The 14,334-nt window shown below is 40.0% G+C and overlaps 3 protein-coding genes across 3 annotated transcripts; 2 read left to right on the top strand and 1 right to left on the bottom strand.

Annotated features, from left to right (window-relative positions):
• Positions 1-2,873: 2,873 nt before the first annotated feature.
• SARC_06340 (hypothetical protein) lies at positions 2,874-3,562 on the top strand (the record flags this gene model as incomplete). Its single annotated transcript, XM_014299748.1, has 2 exons — positions 2,874-2,927; positions 3,246-3,562. The coding sequence occupies 2 exons, from the start codon at positions 2,874-2,876 to the stop codon at positions 3,552-3,554; spliced, it is 363 nt and encodes a 120-aa protein (XP_014155223.1). The 3' UTR covers positions 3,555-3,562.
• Positions 3,563-4,256: 694 nt separating this feature from the next.
• Positions 4,257-6,504, top strand: SARC_06341 (hypothetical protein; the record flags this gene model as incomplete). The annotated part of the gene is made up of 4 exons (XM_014299749.1): positions 4,257-4,350; positions 5,042-5,131; positions 5,666-5,784; positions 6,400-6,504. The coding sequence occupies 4 exons, from the start codon at positions 4,257-4,259 to the stop codon at positions 6,502-6,504; spliced, it is 408 nt and encodes a 135-aa protein (XP_014155224.1).
• Positions 6,505-11,082: 4,578 nt separating this feature from the next.
• SARC_06342 (hypothetical protein) lies at positions 11,083-13,798 on the bottom strand. The gene is made up of 3 exons (XM_014299750.1): positions 13,691-13,798; positions 11,996-12,084; positions 11,083-11,483 (listed from the first exon to the last, which is right to left on the bottom strand). Exons 1-3 carry the CDS (start codon positions 13,704-13,706, stop codon positions 11,427-11,429), a joined length of 162 nt encoding a protein of 53 aa, XP_014155225.1. The 5' UTR covers positions 13,707-13,798; the 3' UTR covers positions 11,083-11,426.
• Positions 13,799-14,334: the final 536 nt, after the last annotated feature.

The raw sequence follows: 14,334 nt of genomic DNA on the forward strand, positions 1-14,334 counted from the left end.
CTAATAACTACTAATACTACTACGTACGTATATACACACACACACACACACACACACACACACACACACATATATATATATATAGGCGTGCGTGTGTTTGTGTCTTTGCCAATGTCCGTGCCTGTTTATGTGTTTTTACACATGTCTATGTATATGTACCTGCCTGTGTCTATATGTGTGTTTATGTATATATCTGTACCTGTGTCTGTGTCTCGTCGTACGTCTGTTAGTGTGTATACCTACATATGTTTCCATCCACTTGAACGCATTGATAAACGTACGCCATTGTTTTGTTTCTCCTCTCCACTGTCAGTTGTATTCGGGACTACCTTGGACTACACTCTCTGGCGCACTAGAAAAAACGGGGTTAGCTTCGTACATAACCGTAAGTAGCACTAACCCGAAACAGTTTGTCAGCGTAGTGTGTATACCATATATACACATGTATTCTACATACATATACCATTTGTAGTGCTCATATATGTAGTGTAGTGAGTGTGGTAGTTTTGTCGAATTTGTATATCATCTATACACATTTGTATCACATATAGATAACATTAGTAGTATTCATATACGTAGTATATAATTGTGTATGACATATATACACATCTATATTGCATATTATAACAGTATAAGTAGCATAGTAGTGTTTATATCATATACACACATGTATATTACATATATATAGCATTAGTATTGCTATATTTATAGTACAGTCTGTTCAGTAGTTATGTGAAATGTGTATTCCCAATGCATGCACGTCGACATCAAACGTATCTCAAACGTGGTCTTTCCGGCTTATGTAGCAACGCTCGCCTTGTGCGTCATGCTGGTTGGTGCGAGTATTATGCAGAATATTTATGACAGCCGTATCATTGCTCCAGTAATATTAACTTATGTCAGTGTGTAGGTGTTCCTGTAGAATCCCTTGTCAATGTATAGGTGTTCCCGTAGAATCCCTTGTCAATGTATAGGTGTTTCCGTAGAATCCCTTGTCAATGTATAGGTGCTCCCGTAGAATCCCTTGTCAGTGTATAGGTGTTCCTGTAGAATCCCTTGTCAGTGTATAGGTGTTCCCGTACAATACCTTGTCAGTGTATAGATTCTACTGTATTTCCGCATAGCGATCTCAAGCATCGCAGTTACCACGGGAATGATGGTGCAGGCACACCTTTCACTGGTATCACCCCGTCGTACATACATGTACATGCAATTGTCAGATTACATGTCGTATGTACTTGTGTTACACGCCTTCCTGTCCATTTCCTTTTGTTTAGCAAAACGTGTGATGATTAGATGTGGCTGGGTAGGTTGTAGCCTGCAAATGCGCTGGTAGCGTCTACCTACAGGGTGTCGTATGCTCTAGTAGCGTCTACGTACAGGGTGTCGTATGCTCTGGTAGCGTCTACCTACAGGGTGTCGTACGCTCTGGTAGCGTCTATGTACAGGGTGTCGTATGCTCTGGTGGCGTCTACCTACAGGGTGTCGTATGCTCTGGTAGCGTCTACGTACAGGGTGTCGTACGCACTGGTAGCGTCTACCTACAGGGTGTCGTACGCTCTGGTAGCGTCTACCTACAGGGTGTCGTATGCTCTGGCAGCGTCTACCTACAGGGTGTCGTATGCTCTGCATCGTACGCTCACTGTCCGTCATACGATGATGAAAGTCCCATATGCGTCAGCGTGCAACGCTTTCGTACGATCCTCGTTGGCGTGATCGTGGGCTGAGTTGTCATCCTCAGGTTTATACCGCCTTGTTGCAACTGAATTTGTTGCTTGAATGCACGCACACGCACTGAACTTACTCACTGACTGACTAGCTGAGCTTGTCCGACTAAACGCAGAATACGATAAATCGTTTATGGTACCGTTAACAATGATGTCTTAACTAGGTCATGGTAGCCCTACCGCGTTTGTCTCAGAGAGTCCTTACCACTTGCGCTGTACGAACGCGGTCATTCTTCATGATACCGTTAACAATGATGTCTTAACTAGGTCATGGTAGCCCTACCGCGTTTGCCTCAGAGAGTCTTACCACTTGCGCTATACGAACCGTTCGCTTATCGAGACGTGCACCGTTTTTATTGACATGCTTAGAAGCGTAAGTAGCCTTGGTTATCTACATCGCTTGTGCCGTTGCTCACTCACTAGACATGAGTGTACTCGATGTTTGCGATTCCGATGCCGTACGAAATACAGAATGGTCGTCTATCCGTTAACTACGCAGCATGTGCTAAATTACCTATGTTCGACACATGTGCTGATGAGCTTGTCCCAATTCGTATACTAAATAGTTTGCGACCTTGAATTGTATGTCGTTTATAGAGCAAGATGTCGTCATAAAACCCGGGGGGGGGGGGGCAAGTAAAAAGTCTAAATCTGCAGCAATTAATGGTTCAAGGCATCTCCAACACTATGCCGACAAGAGCACTCCTATCCACCCCTACATCATACAAGCTATTAAGCTGAAGAGCACTGCACACACATCGAGCAAGCTTCTACTCTTAGATCCGGCATTGTCACATTTCTTGCGATGTAAAATCGTGTAGTGAATTCGGCGCAGAGAAAGTTAACGTCTCTAATATGCACCAATTGTATAATCGGTGTTGTAAATTGATCAATTCAAATGTATAAACGGTGTCGTAAATTGAGAGTGAACTGTCGATGAGACACTTCTTAATCGCACACTCTCTTTCTATCCCCACATTGACTCCATAGCCACGTGCGTGTCTGGAGTGTCATACGTATTCAAAACGTGATCGCGTACTCGACCAATCTATTTTTAGAGCACAAGATCTTGGTAATTGTCACATATTCTGCTGTATCAGACCATGGCACAGAAATGGCCTCCAGTTCAAGTAGATATCAAGACACATGCTCGATGTGAGTATTACTACGAAGATGTTGGACATATTCGCGCCGAATCAGGTCGGAGATGTACGACATTGTGGTATACTAAGTACTTTGCCGTAAACTGAGCAATTTGTGGTACACTATTTTGCCTACTCTACTACTTTAGTGTACTTACTGTACTGTACTGTACCTACTTTGGTGCACTTACTGTACTGTACTGTACCTACTTTAGTGTACTTACTGTACTGTACCGTACCTACTCTAGTGTACTTACTGTACTGTACTGTACCTACTTTAGTGTACTTACTATACTGTACTGTACTGTTCCTACTATACTGTACCTACTCTTCTCTACTACTAAACCTACTTTACTGTGCCTACTCTCTGCACTAGACCATGGCGCAGGAGTGGCTGCCTGGGCAAGGCATCTCAAAGACGTACGCCGATGAGATCTTGACTGGAATAGTTCGCAACACATACGGACAGAACCTGTCCATGCATACGCTGGGTCTGTTGGTCTCTGCCATTGGAAGTGACTCCAATCTGTACTCTGGTAGGTACATATGTGCACTGTGGTCTCACACATGCCTGCGTACGTACAAAGCCATGTGCATGGTGTTGTGTTGGGCGCAACACTTTGGGAAGGAGAGATTGCCCACGCACTCGGTGGGACTGTCATCGGCTGCCATTGAGATTGAGTAAGCGGCAAACTCTGTGCACGGATACACATACTCATATATCTGAGCATAGTACTCGTACACATATAGACATCCTCCCTACTACGGCATGCATATACACACTAACACGTACGTATTTACATGCCCACTCATGGACACGGATACACACACATTCGCAAAAAAAATTGCGTATACTCAAGACACTCATATATATATATATATATATATATATATATATATATGTGTGTATAACTTTTCTCTGCCCTACACAACAGTCAAAGGTGGCAATCGGCAGGTTGCAGAACATATTCTGCGCTCATCTAAAACAGAGGTACAATTCCGCGTGCGAAAGGCGAATTTTACGTCGTCTTTGACAATAATCCGTATGTTGTGCGTATTTATCTTATGTACATAATGTATACAGCGTGAATGTATTACGGTTTCATATCGATTAAGTGCTTTGTATTTGGTTTTGTTATCTCCGTGTTTGTGGGACAGTAGTGATTGTGTCTTATTGTGTTATCTGTGGAATGCGGAGGAGGGTGGTTAAACAAGTCCAAATGTGGTTTTCGGGCACTTGGCTTGCTGGTGTTGGTTTCACCTGCAGATAGTGTGCGACATGGCGTATATGACTCACATTTGCGACATGGCGCATATGACTCACATTTGCGACATGACGTATATGACTCACATTTGCGACATGGCGTATATGACTCACATTTGCGACATGACTTGTATTGACAAGGTGAGACTGAACACACCCGTGACTACTGTGCGCCACTGTGGAGTGGACAGTGACAGTCTCTGCATCACAACCGCAGGTGGGTGGGAGTGATGTGTGTTGTTGTTGCATTGATGGGTGGGAGTGATGTGTGTTGTTGTTGCATTGATGGGTGGGAGTGATGTGTGTTGCTGTTGCATTGATGGGTGGGAGTGATGTGTGTTGTTGTCGCATTGATGGGTGGGAGTGGTGTGTGTTGTTGTTGCATTGATGGGTGATTTTTTCAGTGGCCATGTGTGGTGGGGTATATATGTATACCTCTGCAGAAGCGTCCGTACTTGTCTCAGGTGGTGTATCAAATGGTTAATCGCGTGTGTTATCGTTCGAGTGCTCTCTCGTCTCAGATAGTGCAGCGGTGCACGGCACTAGACTTCACAGGATGTGCACATATATTTGTATTTAAATCAGGATGTGCACATAGATTTGTATTTAAATCAGGATGTGTACATAGATTAGTATTTAAATTAGGATGTGCACATAGATTTGTATTTGAATCAGGATGTGCACATAGATTTGTATTTAAATCAGGATGTGCACATAGATTTGTATTTAAATCAGGATGTGCACATAGATTTGTATTTAAATAATTTAAATTAATTTAATCCATTCGCCATCGTATCAGCCCAAAGGCACATGTCTCGCGTTATACGCCCACAGAAGGGGCAACAGCTCTGTACTCGTGTGTCAGTGTGTCTGTAGTATATTCATTGGTCTACTGACATTCACCACAGCCGGAGAGGAGTCGATGTATGATGCTGTGATTATAGCCACGCCGTTGGAGAACGCACACATGGACATACCACACGACTACAGTCGCTCTGGTGAGTTGTCTGAGATACACACCAGTTCCTGTGCTAAACCGCATTGGCCTTGTCCATTCATCGTGTGCTGTTTGGTTGATATGAAGTTCTGTATACGTGCGAGTCAACATGGGGGTTCTCTTTCCACAACCTCGTTGAGGCTGATGTGTTTCTCTTTGAGGCAAAGGTAGATATATTTTGCCTTTCTATAATAGGTGGCGTTCCCTCGATCCCACTCACTGTATACATCCATCGAAGTGTTTATACACCCACCATTATGTACGCTAATCAATATACACACTGAGCAGTATATACGCTAAGCAGACAGTATGTTTGCCCTTGCTTCCAGTCATCTATAAACTGATTCGTTTGGTTTATCGAAGGGTTTATATACCCGCCAATATGTACGCTAATCAATATATACACGGATTTTTTTAGGGTTTTAGGGTTTTAGAAACCCTAAAAGCAGTATGTAGACTAAGCAGACAGTATGTTTGCCCTTGCTTCCAGTTATCTATAAACTGATTCGTTTGGTTGACGGTATCGTTTCACCAGATGAACCGGCTGATGCCACATCTGAGGATGTCCATGAGCGGCCGTTCAGGACCACACACACAACACTCGTGGCCGGCACTATCAACCCGGTGTACTTTGGCGAAGACCCAGGGCAATCAGTATGTTTTATTTGGAGTGTGTTTCAAATTGAGTATGTTTTACTTTGATTTTGTTTTAATTTTAGTATGTTTTGGTTTGTGCATGTTTGAATTTAAGTAAGTTTTAATTTGAGTCTGTTTTAATTTCGGTATGTTGCAATTTGAGTATGATTTAGTTTGAGTAGGTTTTAATTCGAGTATGATTCAATTTCGATATGGTTTAATTTCGGTTTGCTTCCATTTGAGTTTGTTTTATTTCGAGTATGTTATTGTTTGGGTTTGTTTGCATTTGAGGATGTATAAGGTGTCTATCGGGCGTCGCTGCTTATGAAAGCCAAACGTATCATCGGATGTTTACTGTGCTAACGTTCGTTTAGATCTATCTCGAGTTTCCATGCCGCAATCATTTCCCTCATATATTCCATATGTTCTATTTCTAAACCCACCCAATTTTTCTCCCCATGTATATTCAATATGTTCAATATATTTAATACATTCAATATCTTCAATATATTCAATATATTCAATATATTTAATACATTCAATATCTTCAATATATTCAATATATTCAATATATTCAATACATTCAATATCTTCAATATCTTCAATGCCCTCCTTCCCTTCCCTTCCCTTCAGCTGCCAGACGATATATTCACCACTGAGTCCGTTGCGCACCAAGTATGTCGACAAGCAAAACTAGCATCACCAACTGGCACAGCAGTGTGTCTGTGTCTACATTGACATTTCGTATACAGATCAATATACATACATTGTTTGTAGTTTTTTAATATACATACATTGTTTGTAGTTTATTAATATATAGGTCCATTGTTTGTAGTTTATTAATATGCATTCATCGTTTGTACATTTAATATGCATCCATAGTTTGCAGTTTATTAATATACATCCATTGTTTGTAGTTCGCACATGCATTGTGTAGTTATATGGCATTGATGTTCTTGTCTATGGTTGTAGTTTGTATTCAGGTGTTTGTAGGCCTAAGGGACAGGTCCGTGCGCCTGTAAACGGTTTTGTTTGTTTACTGTTCTTATTCGTTCCCTGTGCTCCATGACAAATTAGTTGACAGCAGATGTACTATAAGGTGGTAGCCAGTACAACATAGATGTACTATAAGGTGGTAGCCAGTACAACATAGATGTACTATTAGGTGGTAGCCAGTACAACATAGATGTACTATAAGGTGGTAGCCAGTACAACATGGATGTACTATAAGGTGGTAGCCAGTACAACATAGATGTACTATTAGGTGGTAGCCAGTACAACATAGATGTACTATAAGGTGGTAGCCAGTACAACATAGATGTACTATAAGGTAGTAGCCAGTACAACATAGATGTACTGTAAGGTGGTAGCCAGTACAAAATAAATGTACTATAAGGTGATAACCTGTACAACATAGATGTACTGTATGTGCGCATCACTGTATTTCTTTTCAGCGCGTAATTTGGCGTATAAATGGGTGTTTGTACAAATGATATACAGAGCTAGAACCTAAACAACTCTCTCATCGAGACATAAATTAAAACATACTCTAAAGTAAATCATACTCAAATTAAAATGTACCAAAATGAAGTTATACTCAACATGCGAAACAATGAGATGTACACGCATATGCATGTGCACAAGTTCAGATGGAATCTTTATAGTCTACGCCTTCATCTGTATGTACAACAGCATATATAGTATATATAGTCCACACATTCATCTGTATGTACAACAGTATATATAGTCCACACATTCATCAGTATGTACAACAGTATATATAGTCCACACATTCATCTGTATGCACAACAGTATATATAATCCACACATTCATCTGTATGTACAACAGTATATATAGTATATATAGTCCACACATTCATCTGTATGTACAGCAGTATATATAGTCCACGCATTCATCTGTATGTACAACAGTATATATAGTATATATAGTCCACACATTCATCTGTATATACAGCAGTATATATAGTCCACACATTCATCTGTATGTACAACAGTAATGTAGTCCACACATTCATCTGTATGTACAACAGTAATGTAGTCCACACATTCATCTGTATGTACAAAAGTACGTCTTCATCATGGCTTGCTGTTTGCTTCCTGAGCTCCTTCACGTCCGGAGCCATGCAGCCTACGCTGACATGTTTTTCCTCTGAATTGATTGGTTGGCTGACTTGTTGTTCCTCTCAATTGATTGGTTGGCTGACTTGTTGTTCCTCTCAATTGATTGGTTGGCTGACTTGTTGTTCCTCTCAATTGATTGGTTGGCTGACTTGTTGTTCCTCTCAATTGATTGGTTGGCTGACTTGTTTTTCCTCTCAATTGATTGGTTGGCTGTGGTGCAGGATTTCTCGAGTATCAGCAAACTCGGAAGAGTTAAGAGCACAGCCACAACATCAGACAGCGATGCAACGGCAGTCTACAAACTGTTCTCTCGCACAGCCATTCCATATGACACACTCAATCAGGTGAGGGTCACAACCAGAGCCACACCGCAGATGCTGAGTACATTGCTTCCACGGATGTAGTGTGGTGTTATGAAACGTTACAGTTTGAGTGTATAGGCTCCTGTACTCTCCCTCAGTGAGGCGAATGTGACAACCAGAGCCACAACACTGCTTCCACGGATGTAATTTGGTGCTATAGTACGTTACAGTTTTAAAGTACATATTCAGTACTCTGCGTCTATTCTGTAGGGTTTAAGGTTTTATATCTGTGTGTGTACCGTCTATTGTTACACGCTGGATCAGATGTTTATCTGCCTATGCGAAATCACGCAAAGAACTACAGGTACTCAACAAACCACTCAACGAAGCATACAATAGTGAGCATCGAGAGTGTGTGGTATGTAGCAAATGGGAACAACCCACTCCTACGCTAACTTGTGCGGTGGTCAGATAGTCTGAGGTCTACGCTATATGTCTGACTGTGTGGTCTATTCTCAGACGTATTATAACGAGTGGTCCTGGAGTATCGATCAGTAGTTGAGTTTGTAGACCCGCATTTTATCATACAGGTACATAATTGAATAATCATACATAAATACATACACTTACACATACACATACGCATACACATACACATACACATACACATACACTTACACATACACATACACATACACATACACATACACATACACATACACATACACATACACATACACATACACATACACATACATAAACAAAATACACCTACACCTACACATACACATACACATACACATAAATACACACATATATGGCTCTGCTGTGCTGAGGATCCATGCAGAGCCAAGAAAGTAGATATAGGGTATCATACAGGTGATTGATGACATTTTTTGCTCTGGAAATCCACTGTCGCTCAAAGCATGTGTGTGTCATTGAAGACCTTAACAGTGGAGAAGCCCATCGATGGACAAGGGTCCACAATTGACTTTGTGCGTAGACTGCCAGCGATTCAATCACATCTCATACGCCTTGTGCTGTGCAGATGTTCTTGCCTACACACGTCGGATAACTCAGGCGACTGTGTACGTGCAGATCACTGGCAGCTATTCCAAAACATTTTGTAACTCTTGGCAACCATTCGATAAGACTTGCGCTGAGTTGGGGGTTTTTTTAGAGACCACTACTTCAGACACGCCAGTGTTAAGTGTTCACCAGCCAGATTAGTGTTAGCTATTCCATGCCTTCACACACACACGTGGAATAGATTGGCCACGCACGGTTAACTAGCAGCAGCTATTCGAGAACATTACAATACCTTTGCCCTATTTTATTGTTCCTGGAGGCGCATCCGATGTCTTCAAACACGCGTGTTACCAATGTATACGTAGAGATCATCGACAAATAATCGAATACATTGGCTATGCCTTTGGCCTGTGCAGATATTCTTAAGTACAAGTGACGTCTTCAGACACACGTGGTCGCATGCATACCCGGTATTGCACCCAACACCGAGACTACCTCCAGTGCAACCGGCAACGGGCGTATTCTACATCAATGGTATGTGGCATGTTTTTTGACACTGACCGACAGTTTGCATGCACATGATTAAGTGTTCTATTGGGCTGCAGCTTGACGACAGCTCACTAGAAAGCTGGCTCGTAAAGCGCACCTGTACTATGCATATGATGTAGTTCATTGCGGCTGCACGATGCAGCCCATCCCACAGTACTGACTGTCTGCTGCTGTGGTCGTGGTATGTTACACATACTGTTAGTTAGCTGTTGTCTATCGCAATTCCCCAGCCAATACAAGTGCTCTGATGCGACTTCCTTGCGCTCACCTGCAGTGTGTTCTGTCATGGCGTGTGTGCCGTGGCTCACTGTGACTCGTGTCATCCTCCTTTGGTACATCGTACGTATGGTGTGTACAGAAACTCAGAACGAGCAGCTGTCAAAGGCATCGGCTGGTAACCGTCCCTTGGCTTTTTAACCTTCTGGTTTACGCACAGTACCCTCACCCTTTGTGCTGTGGTGGCGGTTAACCTCCTGGTTTACGTACAATACCCTCACCCCTTGTGCTGTTGTGGTGGTTAACCTTCTGGTTTACGTACAATACGCTCACCCCTTGTGCTTCTGCAGCGTTTGAGACGATCATCTCCTGCATGGAGTGTTCTGCAGTGTCAGCCCACAACACAGTTCAGTTGGCCTTGGAGTACTTGGGTGTGCCATTTGTGGCCAACGCCACAGTTATTGACTCAGAGCAATGAAAGAAACTACAAGCAACCTACTCGACGTCCCGAGTGTATTCAATATCATCGGTGAAGTCAAAGCATATCGATATGTGCACAAAGGTCGACAACTGTTATGTACTAGAAGTGCAAACTGTGCCCGTGCAACTGTAATTGCCCAGTGCACACACATCATACGCCTCTGTGTGTGGGTGTGGGTGTACATGGAATGGTCATACCCAAAATATTTACTGGCAAGCTACCTAATCCTTATGGGGACATGGCTCAAATGAGAGAGACGTACAAATGAATAATAAATCATACTTGACTGCTTTTATAGTGGTACCTTGTGAGGATATGATTCAAATGCCAGAGACGTATATATGAATAATAAATTATACTTGACTGCTTTTATAGTGATTCCTTATGAGGATATGATTCAAATGCCAGAGACGTATATATGAATAATAAATTAACTTGACTGCTTTTATAGTGATTCCTTATAAATTATACTTGACTGCTTTTACAATGATTCCTTATGAGGATAAGATTCCAATGACAGAGACGTGCAAATGACTAATAAATTATACTTGACTGTTTTTATAGTGATTCCTTATGAAGATATGGTTGAAATGCCAGAGACGTATATATGAATAATAAATTGTACTTGCCTGCTTTTATAGTGATTCCTTATGAGGATATGATTCAAATGCCAGAGACGTATATATGAATAATAAATTATACTTGACTTCTTTTATAGTGATATATTCTGATTAAGCGCAATTAGCATACCGTCCACATTCCAGCCAGTGATGTCCGTCCATACGGACAATTCTCGCCCAAGCGACTAACGGCAATTCGCCCAGCGCACACATAGTCGTAGCTACCGCAATACTCTGTAGACCGCTATTTCGAATTCGGGATGTTTATAGACTCGGGTGACGGCTACTTCCATGTAAGGAAGAGTTCATTCAAATGGCAATCTACTTCTTCTTGCCTCCGAGCATCTTTTTGCGGGCTTCCGCCTCGGCAGCCTTAGCCTGTGAGTACATGGATATAATTGTCCGATATTGAGACTTGCAAAGTATAGAACTTTAAGACTCGCATCAAAATGCCCATGACATGTATACATGATTACATAGGCGATGTATCTGACAATCACTGAATAGTAAAATAGAGTGGCGCAGCATGAACAGTGTTGGTTGGAAGTAGATACTTGGATATGAAGTAGCATATACTAACATACGGCTGATGAGCTTTTCAAAAACCAATGCCAACTGATATCACAATATAGAAACTAAATTCAGTCCAGCAGACGCACACACAAAAAATGTGGATGGCTTAATCAATACACTACCAACAACAGGCGACAAGGGTGGCAAACACACAGGAGAAATAGACGTAACTTCGTGCTACAATACTCAAGTCGTTGTGTGTGCATTGGATGTGCGACACTATGACATAGTCAGTGCATACAACACAATGACATAGTCATAGTGCATACAACACAATGACATTGTCATAGTGCATGCAACACTATGACGTGACTTACCGCTTTCTGCTTGGCCTTGAATTCAAGATCTACGTCATCGAGATCACCTCCGGACTTTTTCTTAGCCTTTAAGGGCTTTTTCTTACCACCTTAATTGGAAAAAAGTAGATAAAAGGGTTCAATACAACAACTCCACAGACTATTAGGGGGGTGAGGTGGTAGAGAGGGGTTGCACAGCTCCTGCGCGAGTGAAGACCTGTACTTCACTACAGAAGCGAACTAATGTTGGGGTGGAGATAGAATTAATGTAGGGATGTATCACTAACGTATAGCTGGTTCACTACTAATGTAGGGGTGGAGATAGAACGGCTGATCTAACGGAAAAAGGGTACATACTAAACACTTGTGAAATGTTTGAATACACTACTTTACATAGTACAGGCAGTCAGTCCGGTGCACTTTAAGAGATATTCGGAGACTACTAACGATTGGAATATGCCTCAACGACCGATAGACGACGCATGCTAGCGGACGCCCAGGTTCTGCAAGCTCTTGATGTCAGGATTTTATGGGCCAACACTTGGGACATAATATGGATATAAGCATATAAACTAGAAAACGTAATCGGAAAAGTATTTATACTTTACGTTCGTGATTCCATCATTCCATACATATTCATTATCGATACTGTATACACAAAATAGTATGTAAGCATATATGCAAAGATGTGACCCAGAACACACTAAAACAACTATAGAGACGGACGTCTCAATATAGTCGTGTCATAATATATATATATATGTATATGGATATATATAAACATATACATATATATCTAAATAAACATAAACGTATATATATATATATATATACAATATAAAAAAAGTGCTAGATTCTCATATGAAATATACATGTAAAAAATTATGTATTCGTTTTTAGAATTTTTTTTTAAATGAATGAATATATATATCTATCTATATATAAATATGGATATATATATATATATGTATATATATACATATGGATATATATATATGTATATATGCATGTATGTATATATATACATATACAAATGTAAATATATACATATATATATATATAAACATACATATATATATATATATATATATATATATTATTATATATATATAAATAAACAAAGGCACACATATATACATATATATATGTGCGTATATATATATATATATATATATATATATATATATATATATAAGTGCATATATTTTATATATATATATATAAATATATATATAATATATATTTATATATATATTTGAACTATATATATATATAAATATGTGTGTGTGTGTTTGTGTGTGTGGGTGTGTATTTGTATGTGTGTACGTATATATATATATATATATATATATATATATATATATATATGTATGTGTGTATTTATATATCATAAGCACAATGAATTCTCAGAAACAAATTTATTACCAGATATATTCTTCGAAAGACATCTATTTACGTAGAGCAGTGCTCTCTGTACCATCGCTTAGATGCAAACTTTTTTTAAACGGTCTATTATAAAGGAGAGTAATCGCGTATAATTGTGCAACCAAATACATATCGTAAGCAATTGCTTAGAGCTAATGCTACATCAATGGTGTAGCACAACCGACAACACATCTTATTGTCTGATCACGTGCACAGACACACCTTTGCACTATACATAGACTTAAAAGCGTTGTCATATCACCACACATTGTAGTAGACGCAAGTACCCACCTTCTCTGCCTGACATGTCGAATAGTGTGTAATCGCTGTGAACATCGATTGACTACGCACTTCGCTTGATAATTAAATATTTATCCTTTACAGAATAGAGTCAGAAAGGCATTTGTACCTCACCGCTCGAATGTATAAATAGAACTATACTACACATGGATTTAAAACCCTGCATTTAAAACCCAAGCGTATATCTGCCCTTTATCATGTTCTACTTTGATTATCTTCTATATTCCTCTCACATATTGTGTGTTTTTACTGCTAATAAGAGCGTACCATACCAACTCCACGGTGGTTAATATTACAGGTGTCACGATGGTCCAATTCGGTACAATAAAGCTTTCTAACCCACCTTTTTGCTTACAATGCGGCACTATTCTACCCTTACCGGGTGTTTCTGAGGACATAGACTGTCTGTGCTGCAACGCTCAATACAGGGCATCCGGTAAGTACCAATCCGCATTCGTTATTCATGTATAGAAAGTGCATGCCAGTATGGGTTACAATATACATATACAAATGCATATATATATATATATATATATATATATATATATATATATATATATATATATATATATATATATATATATATATATATATATATATATATATATATATATATATATATATATATATATATA

Source organism: Sphaeroforma arctica, assembly GCF_001186125.1.
Source record: "Sphaeroforma arctica JP610 unplaced genomic scaffold supercont1.449, whole genome shotgun sequence".
Taxonomy (NCBI): Eukaryota; class Ichthyosporea; order Ichthyophonida; genus Sphaeroforma; species Sphaeroforma arctica.